This window comes from Carassius gibelio, chromosome B6 (genome assembly GCF_023724105.1).
Source record: "Carassius gibelio isolate Cgi1373 ecotype wild population from Czech Republic chromosome B6, carGib1.2-hapl.c, whole genome shotgun sequence".
In the NCBI taxonomy this organism is placed as follows: domain Eukaryota; kingdom Metazoa; phylum Chordata; class Actinopteri; order Cypriniformes; family Cyprinidae; genus Carassius; species Carassius gibelio.
In genome coordinates, this window is record NC_068401.1 from 22,818,461 (window position 1) to 22,830,587 (window position 12,127).

Genomic DNA, 12,127 nt, shown 5'->3' on the forward strand with positions numbered 1-12,127 from the left:
ATAGAAAGTTCAAAACCATTTAGTTGAAAAAAAAAAACGTTTTTAAAATTATATATATATATATATATATATATATATATATATATAATTTTTTTTTTTTTTTACCTTTGAGAAATGTAATGTTCTGAATAAAAATATAATTTATTTAAAAATAATCTTATTAACTCCAAACTGTAATGTATTATAATGTAATGTAATTTAATGTATTGTAATGTAATATAATTGTGTCTCTCTGTGTATTGCAGACGCTGTATGAGTTTAAGTTTGAGTTTCTGAGGGTGGTGTGTTATCATGAACACTACGTCCCACTCAATCTGCCCATGCCGTTTGGGAAGGGCCGCATTCAGAGGTTTCAAGGTAAACATACAGCAGTATTCTACAGCATACTGTATTTGAAATAGTCAAAAATTGTCTGGCATCTCTCTTGAAAGGTTAAGTTGTTCATCAGGAGAATTCGATTTAATAGAATTCTTCTTTCCTCTCTCTGTGGCTTCTGTTCTCTGGGCTTTCTGTATGATTGTCTTCTGCCGTCCCTTTCCACTGTTTCCTCTTTCTTTGTGTGTGCTAGCTTTTCTGTGTCACATTAAGAAGACTCATTTGAGAAGAGTAGGTGAGCAGTCCTGCTTGCCAGGCACTGAACAATGTCTTAATGACACAGTCCATGTCTCTCTTCAGTGTCATAACTGCTATGATGCTTTCGTTCCTGATGTGGAATGGACCTACTCTGGTCTGTCTTACATAAGTTGTGCGAAAATAAGCTAATTCATTCATGAGTCTGGATGATTGATTGAGTGTTTAAAACTATTGTTTACGTTCGTTTTGTAATAACTGTCTATAAACTGGCTTTTGAGTCTGTCTGTGAAATATCATCTTGTGTATGTGTGTTTATTGTGATTTGCTGTACCAGTGAAATTGTAATTTGAAGTGCATAAATCAAATCAGTGCTCTTGGTTTTATTATAAAAAGCTGTAGAACTGTTTTTGTTTGAGGCATTGTTAAATACAAAACAGCATTTTTCTCAGCTAGTTGTCTTTGGTCTTTTAAGCAGGATTTTTGAGGCGAAACTTTGAAACACAGTTTTAAATTATCTGGTGGTTACATTCAGTGTTTGTGGTGTAATGTCTTTCTTTCTCGTTCTTTTCTCTGTGTCTTCATAGATCTACAGTTGGACTATTCACTGACTGATGATTTCTGCAGGAATCACTTCCTAGTTGGTTTGTTATTGAGGGAGGTGTGTGGGGCCCTTCAGGAGTTTGGGGAAGTCCATCAGATCGCCATTCAGGTTCTCAAGAGTCTGATGATCAAACACACATTTGACGATCGCTATGCCTCAAAGGTCAGTGCACAGTTGCAATAAATCCCTCAAGTTAAGAAAAATAACTGTTTTAAAATTAAGGGTGTTTGCAAGGGTAACTGCCTTAGCACCTTACTATGTAAGCCCGTTTCCTTTTTATCTCACAATTCTGACTCAGAATTGTGAGTTCATATCTTGCTATTCTGATGTATAACACGCAATTGTGAGTTATAAAGTCAAAATTACGAGATGAAGTCACAATTGTGAGAAAAATAGAAAGTCAGAATTGCGAGATTAAAACTCGCAATTGCGAGTTATTAAGTCAGAATTGCAAGATATAAAAAATTCGCAATTCTGAATTTTGTTCTCGCAATTCTGACTTTTTATTTTTCTCAATATTGCGAGTTCATATCTCTCAATTCTGACTTTTTTTTCTCAGAATTATAAGTTATAAAATAAATTCCAAGGGAAAAAAGTAATAATTGTGAGTTATATCCGCAATTCTGACTTTATAACTGGCTATTTTGACTTTTTTTAACTCGTAATTGCGAGTTTCTATCACACAATTCTGACTTCATAACTCACAATTGAGAAAAAAGTCAGAATTGTGAGGTACAAAGTTGCAATTATCTTGTTTTATTTTTTATTTAGTGACAGAAACAGGCTTTCATACTTTACATTGGCATAACAAAAAAAAAGTAATAATAATAATTCCTTTTGAGTGGTAGTGTATTAAACATTATCTTATTTTGTATATTTTAGTTCTTTCCAAGTTCAAGTACAAAGGAGCTCTACTTGTACGCCAATTGCCTTTTTAAAAAAACAGTTCCTGGAAGCACTTTCAAGATTTCCACTTGTGGAGCTGACTTGCCTTAAACAGACATTGATTTGAACTGGTAAATATCTACTGTAAGTCGTGTATCTGTGTATGTGTGCACAGAGTCAGCAGGCAAGGTTGGCGACGCTTTATCTACCCTTGTTTGGGTTGCTGCAGGAGAACGTTTACAGATTGAATGTGAGAGACACATCTAATTTTAACACCAACCAGGTGAATCATCTTTCATATCAGTCTATTATTCAAATTATAACAACCCTTACATTTCTCCTTATTTCTTATTTCTCCTCAGAATGGGCGAGATGAACATCTTTCCAGCATCTCTACAGTAACACCTCAAAAGCCTGTTGGCAACCTTGACAACAGCCTTCATAAAGATGTATTTGGGGTCATCTCGGGAACTGGTGAGTAATGAGCAAATCAAAAACTACCAGCAACTCAGGCCTTTCACCTTTTGGCATTAGTGAGATTATCTGTGAATGATTTCTTTATGTGAATTAATTTATTCTGTGCGCAGCATCTCCTCACACCTCTACGCCTAACATTGGCTCTGTGCGTCACGCTGACTCTCGAGGTTCTCTGATCAGCACAGACTCAGGAAACAGCATCCCTGAGAAGACCAGCTCCCTCGATAAGGTAAAATAACAGTTGAATAACAGTTACGATGTCTATCAGGCCTGAAATAATCTCTTATTTGCATTGTATATAGAATAGAATCTCATGCTTTCATATTATGTACTATGAAAAGCACTTTACAAAATTAAAATGGACTTGACTTTTTCTTTTAAAAACAATGTTAAATGGATATATTAAATGTTCAGGGGGAGTTCCTTCCTCCTCCAAATGTGCCCAGGGGGCCTTTAACTGGAGCTGTGATGTATTCACTTTTCCACATGTGTCTAATACATTACATGAACATGTGAGGTCATGAAACATCTGTTATGCTGCATTTCTCTCTCCCTGGGTCATTTCTAGGCAACGCTGCCTAAAATTTTCAGGGTTTTTAAACATCTCAATTGAAGTCATATTTTATGCCCCCTTAGGCTTAAACTAGCAGAGCCAAAACCTTCAAAGACATTGGGTGTTTTCAATAGTAAATTATTGAACTAATTATCCCAAAAATACAGATTTGTCTTAAGTAACCTTAACTGAAAAAACATGCATTATTTCAAGAGTTTTGGAAGATTGTAAGTTAAGGTAGTACCACAAGTTTTCCCCCATTTCTTATTAAATATTACACTTTATGTAAGAGAAACATGAAAAAGAATTAACATTGAAATCATAATATTTACATTTAGGTTTATTTTTTTGTAACCGATTTAAAATGATGTTATAAGGAATGGGTACATACTGTACAAACTGGCAAATGTAATCTTTAAAATATTTCAGGTTTAATATTTTTTTTTTTTTTTTTTACTTAATAAACAAGTTTTAAATATATTGAAATATCATAAGGACGCACATGGCACCATCACTGCTTTAACTGAGCCTCAGTTTTATTTAGCAGCATGTAGTCGTTGCTAATAATTTCCCCTTAACCATTCCTCTTACATTTTCTCCTCTTACCCTTGACCTCTGACCTCTTAGCCGAAAGAGAGGTTTACACGTAGACACACCCTCACCGTGTTGCCCCTCCCCCTCGAACCAGAGGACTCCGCCCCTCTCAGCTGGGCAGCTAAACGTGTCACAATGGATTTCTCACTGCTTTCAAGCCCTGCCCTCAACGATAACGACATTAACAGAATTAATGACACCATACAAGTAGAGCAACCCTAGAGTGTCCCCATCTGGGGAGTGTGTGTGCTTCACTCTCTATAATCTTTTAAGCATCATGAAGCTGTTGCATGTCTTTCTCATATTGTATATTTTCAGCTCTGTGCATGTAGTGGGGTGTTTTTTGCGCACTTAAATTAATTTAAGGTTGAGCCAGGTTGAGTGTGATGTGATATTTTGATGGGTCTTCCATTATATACTGTACTTTATCTGTGTGTGTGTGTGTGTGTGTGTGTGTGTCTGTGTGTCTGTACGACAGACCCAATCAGCCTCAGCTCTGGGTAGCTCTATGCTGCGCTGTGATAAATTGGACAGAGAAGAAGTCAAAAACCTGCTAATGTGTTTCCTCCATGTCTTAAAGAGCATGTCTGAAGGTAAGAACATGCACACTTGGCTTTAATTTTCAAAGTCCACATACTTTTGTTCATAATTGTCCTCATTTTTGATTATTTTTCCAGATGCCTTATTTACATACTGGAACAAAGCCACAACCTCTGAGCTGATGGACTTTTTCACTTTAGTAGAGTAAGTCATCTAGACTGGTACTAATCACATCAAAGCATCAGAGTACCGAAGTCCTATAACTTAATACTGAGCACTCAGTTTATTTCTCTCTCTTTCACACACAGAGTCTGTTTACATCAGTTCAGGTATATGGGGAAGAGATTCATTGCCAGGTAAAAAAAGTTTTCTCCTACCAGTATAAGAATTCTTAGAAGTCTTTGAATTTTGGTGCTACAGTAAATCATACATATTTCAGCGGAAACATAAAGTACTCATATTTATGTTAAACAGGATATTTATGACAAAACAATAGAAGAAATATGTATCCTGATTAAGACTTTCAATTTAATTTTGTGGGAAATCAGGGAACATTAAGACCATTAAGTTTTTTTTTTTTTTTATTGAACAGAATATTTATGCAAAAAAGTATCATAATTCATCAAATGCATCAATGTAGAACTTTTATTGGTATAATAGATAGTACTACATTATAATATATTTTTAAATAATTAAATAAAATGACAGTATTTTTATGCATAATGTATATTAGATGTATTCTATGTATTTACTGTATATACATTATATATAAATGTATATACTATATATATAATATTGGATATATTTCTTCAATATATTATTTAATATAATATACTTTATGTATTTTATATATATATGCATTTATTCACTTACTAAATAAGGTTTTTAATACTTTTTTATCGTGATTTGTTGTTTTATTATATTTTTTTTATTGTTTTGTTGTATATTATTTTCTTGTCATTACTTGTTTTGTGTATATTGCTTTGCAGTATTACATGTAAGCATAATAATGTCAATAAGGTACTTTAAATGTATTAATGCATTAAGAATTAATTAATTTGGGCCAGTGCTGGGTTTAACATTAGTGACTTGGAAAAAAACAAAAACAATATAATTATCTGCATGGCCACTTTTTCCAATGTCTGTTCAAAGATTTCTTCGTCTGCCACTACAGTGTTGCCTACTGTATTTGAATTATCCTCATTTGGTGGTAATAATTAGTAATTATCAATAATAGTGTGTTTCTAAATTATTCATTGTGAATCATTTTTATTAATTATCAGTTATCATAGATTCCAAAAATAGTAATTATCTGGATGTCACGAATGATGAATTCACTTACATTTCTTTTAATTAGTTGATAGCCCTAGTACTAATTTTAACACAAACGATTTTGTCAGTTCTCCTCTATAAAACCAGACATACAAACTCAAGACCACCACTGCTATCTCATATCTATCTGTCTCCCTCTAGCCTTTAACATGCACTCACACATACATGCATACATGGCATCAAGTCCTACACTACCTTGAATGACGCTACTCCTTTATGTGTGTATATGTTTTATTGGCTGAAATGCTGGCGAGGGTTCAGTTAGTACAGTGATACTGTAGCATCCTGGCACCCCTGCACAGGGTAAGAGCTATTTGTGCTTTTGAGTGGCCTTCACTAACAGCATGCTGACTCATTCAACTAACTCACTGCTCTGTGTGTATGTGTGCTGAGACATTTCCACATTCATGCTTTTTCAGTAGTCAAAGAGCAAAAGGTTTTGTGGTGTCCGTTTAGATATTTATCACTTGCATGTATCCATTCAACACATCTAGTACAATAATATGCTCACACCAGTGTCCTGCTCTTAGTCCAGTGGATAATCAGTAACATGGCTAATGGATGCCAACATCTAATGCACTGTATTAACATCTTCTATAAACCATCTACAGCATCAGGTTGTTTATGAGCGGTAATACAGGTGCAACTTTGTGGCATATCATATTTATATAATATAATGTAGGGAACATACAGTGTCAGAAAGAGTAGAAGTCAACTGTGGTGAAAACAGGTGTTTTATAGCTTTCGTTGATATTTTGAAATAAATTTTAACTTCACAATGTCCTCAATAGTTTAAAAGCATCTGTTGAAACTAATCTAGAAATACAGTCCTTGGTCATTTCAGTCCGACCTTGATAGTTTGTGGATTGCACATTTTAGCATGGGTTGTTTTGTGAACCTGTCCTAAAACAATGCAAGCTTTGCAAATAGGCTTTCATTGAACAATAGACAATGTAAAATATATTGACTTGTCAGCAAAATTGCTGATCGTAAGCTGCTGTTACTCATTTCATGTTCAGAGAAGCTGTTTTCATAAGTCTTAAGGGTACACTGCCAATCAAAGATATTAAGCAGAACAACTGTTTATAACATTGATAATCAAAAGAAATGTTACTTAAGCTCCAAATCAGCATTTTCGATTTCTGAAGTATTATGTAATGGCTGCTGAAAATTTAGATTTATTATTATTTGAATTACATGAAATTACATTTTAAAATAATGAACATACAAAACTTTAAATTGTAATAAACCCCAAACTTTGGGAAAGTAAAGCTGGAGAGTGTGGAGCATGGTCTAAAATAACAATATAAGCAGACCTCATAAAATCTATTACATGAACCCTACATATTAGCATTTTTATACTGTATGTACATGATTGACAGCTTACCAGATCTCTAATAAAGGCTTTGTTTTCTCTCAGATGCCAGGATGGGGTAGGGTTTATGGCTCCAGACAGGAAGTCGTTGACTCTTCCTGTATCTCGTAACAGAGGGAGCATCATGCACACACGCTTACACCAGCTGGGCAGCTTGGAGAACGCGCACACTTTCAACCACAGTAAGACACATTAACACTCATTCATTTCTTAATTACTCCTCATCCTTCACAACCTCTCTAAGATGAACATTTAGAAGAATTGAATGTGCTTTGACAACCATGAAAGTTACACTCTGTGTGTGTGTGTGTTTCAGTCTGAGAATTTGTTCCTGGGATCTTTGTAGACTAACCTGTTCTTCTTGGCTTTCAAGGGGTCCAAAAAGCATAGTGCTATGCATATTCTACATGTCATCCTTTGTGCCATCTTCAATGCAGAATGAATTAAGTGTTGTAGTCCATTGGTTTTTCAATCCTGGTTCTGAAATACTCTTAACAGTCTTCCAGGACCAGGTTTGAGAACCACTGACGTAGTCCAAACAGAGACAGCAAAGCAATACTGAGTGGCCAAAGCAGCTTATGTCACCTCTGTTCAGTTATTAAATGATATGATCTTTCTTTTCCTCGTTCTCCTCCAGCGTATTGCCATGGCGATGCTGATGCGTGTCTCCTGGAGGCTAACGTCTCAACAGAGGTGTGCTTGACTGTGCTGGACACGCTCAGTATCTTCATTATGGGCTTTAAGGTATAGAAAACAAGTGGAAGTGTGTGTTTATTAGTACAAGTCAAAGCTCAGTTCTTCCTTTTAGCACTCTCATATTGAACCATGTATCCACAGAACCAGCTGTGTGCAGATTTGGGTCATAACCCACTGATGAAGAAGGTTTTCCAGGTGCACCTCTGTTTCCTTCAGATCCCCCAGTCAGAGACAGCACTGAAGCAGGTCTTCACCTCTCTACGTACCTTCATTTACAAGGTAATCAAAAGAGCTACCCTCACTGTTGATTCATGGGATATGAGGGAAGAAAATCCCCAATGGAGACCCTGACAGTTTACAGTTAAAAATTGTTTATTTATGGATCAAACAAGCAAAACAGTAATTAAAGTATTTAAAATTCTATATATATTTCCTTACCAGCCCTTCAAAGGGATAGTTCATCCAAAATTGTTGTCATTCTTCGAGTTTCTTTCTTCTGTTGGTTTCCAAACAGTTGCTGGTAGCTATTGACTTCCATAGTATGGAGAAAAATAATTATATCGAATGGCTCTGATTCATCAAAACATCAGTCAATTTACTCTTTCCACCATTAATTTTAGTCATTAAGATTGCGTAATTGGGTAATTAAATGTCCGATATAAGTGTACACATGATGAAGACATAAGTGTTGTTCATTAGTCTCGTGTCTTTTTCTGTCTTTCTCAGTTTCCCTGTACATTTTTTGACGGACGGGCGGATATGTGTTCCTGTTTGTGCTATGAGATCTTGAAGTGCTGTAATTCCAAACTGAGCTCCATACGCAGTGATGCCGCCCACCTGCTCTATTTCCTGATGAAGAGCAACTTTGAGTACAATGGCAGGAAGTCCTTTGTCCGCACACACCTGCAGGCAAGAGAGGGATAAGAGAATAATGGGAGGGGGGGGGTCAAAGAAAGTCCAGGAGTGTCAATCAAATAATTTTTTTTCTAATTTTAAGTCATCTTGCTATTGGCCATTGGTTGAGAACCACTGATCTAGAGAGCCCTTTTGCAATCTAGATTCAATATTGGCCATTTAAAAAAAAAAACACACAGTCTGGATGACATACCTGGCGATTTATTTGAAAACATTTTTCTCAGGTGGTGATTGCAGTGAGTCAGCTGATCGCTGATGTCATCGGGATTGGAGGGACACGGTTCCAGCAGTCCCTGTCCATCATTAATAATTGTGCCAACAGTGATAAAACTGTAAAGGTAAAACGAGAAATTTCCATTTATACAGTATATAAAAAATACATTTTATTATACTGTAGGTTGCAACCTGAGTAAATGCTGGAATAGCATGCCCTACATGAGTTTCAATATAATAATAAGCATCATCCCTTACAGATCATCTGAAATCATAGATAATTTTTCTATGAATTTGGTTAAATATGAGTGCCCAAAATTTCTACACTGGCTATTACTTTCAGCAGATAATGTCAACTTCAGACTGCAAATTGGGACAAAAATCTGGGCAAAAAGGAAGCATCTACATACATTTTCAAATCAGTGTATATGTCTCATCAGATGTGACTGTTTGCCTGTTATGCACTCTCTCTTCCTGTTCTTCCAGCACACTGCTTTCCCATCGGATGTGAAGGACCTTACCAAGCGGATCCGGACAGTACTGATGGCCACTGAACAGATGAAGGAACATGAAAAAGACCCAGAGATGCTGGTGGACCTGCAGTACAGTCTGGCCAAATCCTACACCAGCACCCCTGAGCTGCGCAAAACCTGGCTGGATAGTATGGCTAAAATCCACGTGAAGAATGGAGATCTGTCTGAGGCAAGCTGGTCAAATTATACTAATTAATACATTTTAAAAAACTAAATAAACTTAACCCAATTTAGTTACTCGGCTAATTAAACACATCCTGTTACTTTTATTTTTTACTCCTTAGTTTTGGTGTTCTTCTCTCAGTATTTGAGTTAACAGTTCATTCAGCATCAGTTTGTTTGGTGATGTAAGAAAACAGTGGTTGTTGGATAACGTTACATCAGTGGCTTATTTTTTCTTTAGGCAGCGATATGTTACGTGCATGTGGCAGCACTTGTAGCCGAGTATCTGAAGAGGAAAGGTGAGGAGTCCCCTAGGGGGCACAGTAAATATAGATTTCAGTAAGAAATTACATTTTTGTTTTAAATCAAGATGCAATATTTTCTCACTGGAATGGATATTCTGGTCCATTACTGAAAACAGTTTGTGTAAATACTTAACTTGAATCATTACTTGAAGAAACTTTCACATTTTGAACAGATTTTGAACAGATGTGGCTTGTAACCGCAAGCATACAGAAGTATGATGCATGAAATACAGCACAATGCATGAGATACAGTATATGAAGTTACGTGACATTCAGCCAAGTATGGTGACCCATACTCAGAATTTGTGCTCTGCATTTAACCCATCCAAAGTGCACACACAGCAGTGAACACACACACACACACCATGAAAACACACCCGGAGCAGTGGGCAGCCATTTATGCTTCTGCACCCGGGGAGCAGTTGGGGGTTTGACGCCTTGCTCAAGGGTTAGGAGTCAAACTCTCTAACCACTAGGCCATGACTTTTTTGTCAGACTTATCAAATATGCTTTGTAAGCTTATCTTTAGTAAGATAATTGAGCTTATATTTTTAGTATACATGTAAAAGCTGATTTAAATTTTCATTCCATGCTTGAATGCACGCACACACAGAGACAGATTTATAAAGGCATCTTGTTCAAGGTTCAACTCTATTTTGTAATTTATAGTTCTTTGTGAATTTCTTTGACAGGAGGTAATTTGATAACAGCCCTAATAATGCAGGGTCCGGAAAATGAACACATGTATGCACAAAAACACACACATTCACATATTATGCAGTGTTACGCAACATTATTTATGGAGGAAATTACTTCTCGAGGTGTTATGTTTCCCTTCATACCTAGTGCGTGTCCAAATGCCTGGTATTTTGTAAAGGTTTTGCAGTTTATTGAACCTGTTTAACCTATTCTGCTTACTATTCCTTCTTCTTGGCAGGAATGTTCCGGCAGGGCTGCTCTGCATTTCGTGTGATCACACCCAATATTGATGAGGAGGCAGCCATGATGGAGGATGTGGGCATGCAGGACGTTCACTTCAATGAGGTTCAAACCAGTTCACTCCTGATCTCATTTATATATAGTATAGCCACATTCCCCCTTAATCCTGCCACTCTTTCATACTGACCCTGCATCAGCACTGGACTGAATTCAAAACTCTTTTTATTAACAACGTCAGCAATAATCCATGGTAGAAAATGCTCTCAGAATTCTTATCTAATCAGTATCAATTGCCCCTTTCCAGTGGGTGTGTTAGTACAGGAAGTCCAGATAATGAGCCCTGATTAAACCTGAGAGTCCCTCATACTGTGAATAATCAGTTTGCATGTTTAATGAACTCTTTGTGTTATATTTACATGTTGTTCAGTGCTTATACTTGTGATAAAAGATCATCTCTGCTGCTGGACTTTTCCGGTTCTTTTGGACTTGATTTTGAGTAACTGAGGAATCTTGTAGGAAACCCCAAAAAGGCACTTTATGAACCATTGTTCCCTTGATCAAGATACTTAGATTAAAAAACAGATTAGTTACCAGTAAATTACTTAGATCAGCCGTTTTGTCTGTAGCATGATTTGTTGAGAGAAGATAGTTTGCTGTATCTGGAGGTGTTATGAAAGTGAGTTATTGCTAAAATGGAGTTGAAACAGTAATTATTTATGCATGTTTATCTGCAGGAGGTGCTGATGGAGTTGTTGGAAGCTTGTGCTGATGGTTTATGGAAAGCTGAACGTTATGAACTTATTTCAGATATCTACAAACTCATCATTCCAATTTATGAACAGCGCAGAGACTTTGAGGTGCACACATAAACACACACACACACACACTGTTTATGTGTCATTGGAAATACAGCATTTACACTTTGCCAGAAATACAGTATATACTGTATTTGGACAGTATGAATGTATTTTTGTGCTTTTGTGTAGAAACTGGCCCACCTGTATGACACATTACATCGGGCTTACACTAAAGTAATGGAAGTGATGCATTCTGGGAAGAGGCTACTTGGGACCTTCTTTAGAGTGGCATTTTTCGGCCAGGTAAGACAATGCAATGGTGCAGTGGTTTTAACTAGTCCAGCAAACACAAACAGTTTGACTGAGGATTGAGCTGCATTATAGCAACAATATATAACTGCATTTCATTTTAAAGAGGTCATTGCATGAGGCATCAAATTGAGATAAAAAAGATCGGTGTATTATGAAAACAGACTTTTCTTTTACTGAAAACTTCCTCCTCAGTTAAAAAATAATTACCTTTGGGGCCATGTTTTGAAACTGAGCTGCTAAAATATTGAATGGCTGAAGAAAAAAATCTAACCCCCAGAATTATAGAAGAGTGTGCACACTTATACATGAAGAATGCTTATTTGTT

At 36.3% G+C, this 12,127-nt stretch overlaps 1 protein-coding gene across 6 annotated transcripts in view; it reads left to right on the forward strand.

The window, feature by feature from the left end:
- LOC127959233 (dedicator of cytokinesis protein 9) overlaps positions 1-12,127 on the forward strand; it is an 82,234-nt gene that overhangs the window by 62,121 nt on the left and 7,986 nt on the right. For 3 of the 6 annotated variants that reach the window (XM_052558290.1, XM_052558285.1, XM_052558286.1), the window contains exons 30-47: positions 246-357; positions 1,158-1,336; positions 2,235-2,342; positions 2,422-2,533; positions 2,647-2,765; positions 4,162-4,276; positions 4,361-4,427; positions 4,532-4,579; positions 6,976-7,112; positions 7,568-7,674; positions 7,768-7,905; positions 8,353-8,535; positions 8,766-8,879; positions 9,241-9,456; positions 9,691-9,748; positions 10,692-10,798; positions 11,428-11,550; positions 11,680-11,793. In XM_052558290.1, coding sequence (XP_052414250.1) covers positions 246-357; positions 1,158-1,336; positions 2,235-2,342; positions 2,422-2,533; positions 2,647-2,765; positions 4,162-4,276; positions 4,361-4,427; positions 4,532-4,579; positions 6,976-7,112; positions 7,568-7,674; positions 7,768-7,905; positions 8,353-8,535; positions 8,766-8,879; positions 9,241-9,456; positions 9,691-9,748; positions 10,692-10,798; positions 11,428-11,550; positions 11,680-11,793 — 2,157 coding nt within the window. The remainder of the gene's footprint in view (positions 1-245; positions 358-1,157; positions 1,337-2,234; positions 2,343-2,421; positions 2,534-2,646; positions 2,766-4,161; positions 4,277-4,360; positions 4,428-4,531; positions 4,580-6,975; positions 7,113-7,567; positions 7,675-7,767; positions 7,906-8,352; positions 8,536-8,765; positions 8,880-9,240; positions 9,457-9,690; positions 9,749-10,691; positions 10,799-11,427; positions 11,551-11,679; positions 11,794-12,127) is intronic. The other 3 variants (XM_052558287.1, XM_052558288.1, XM_052558289.1) reach the window with 2 other exon arrangements.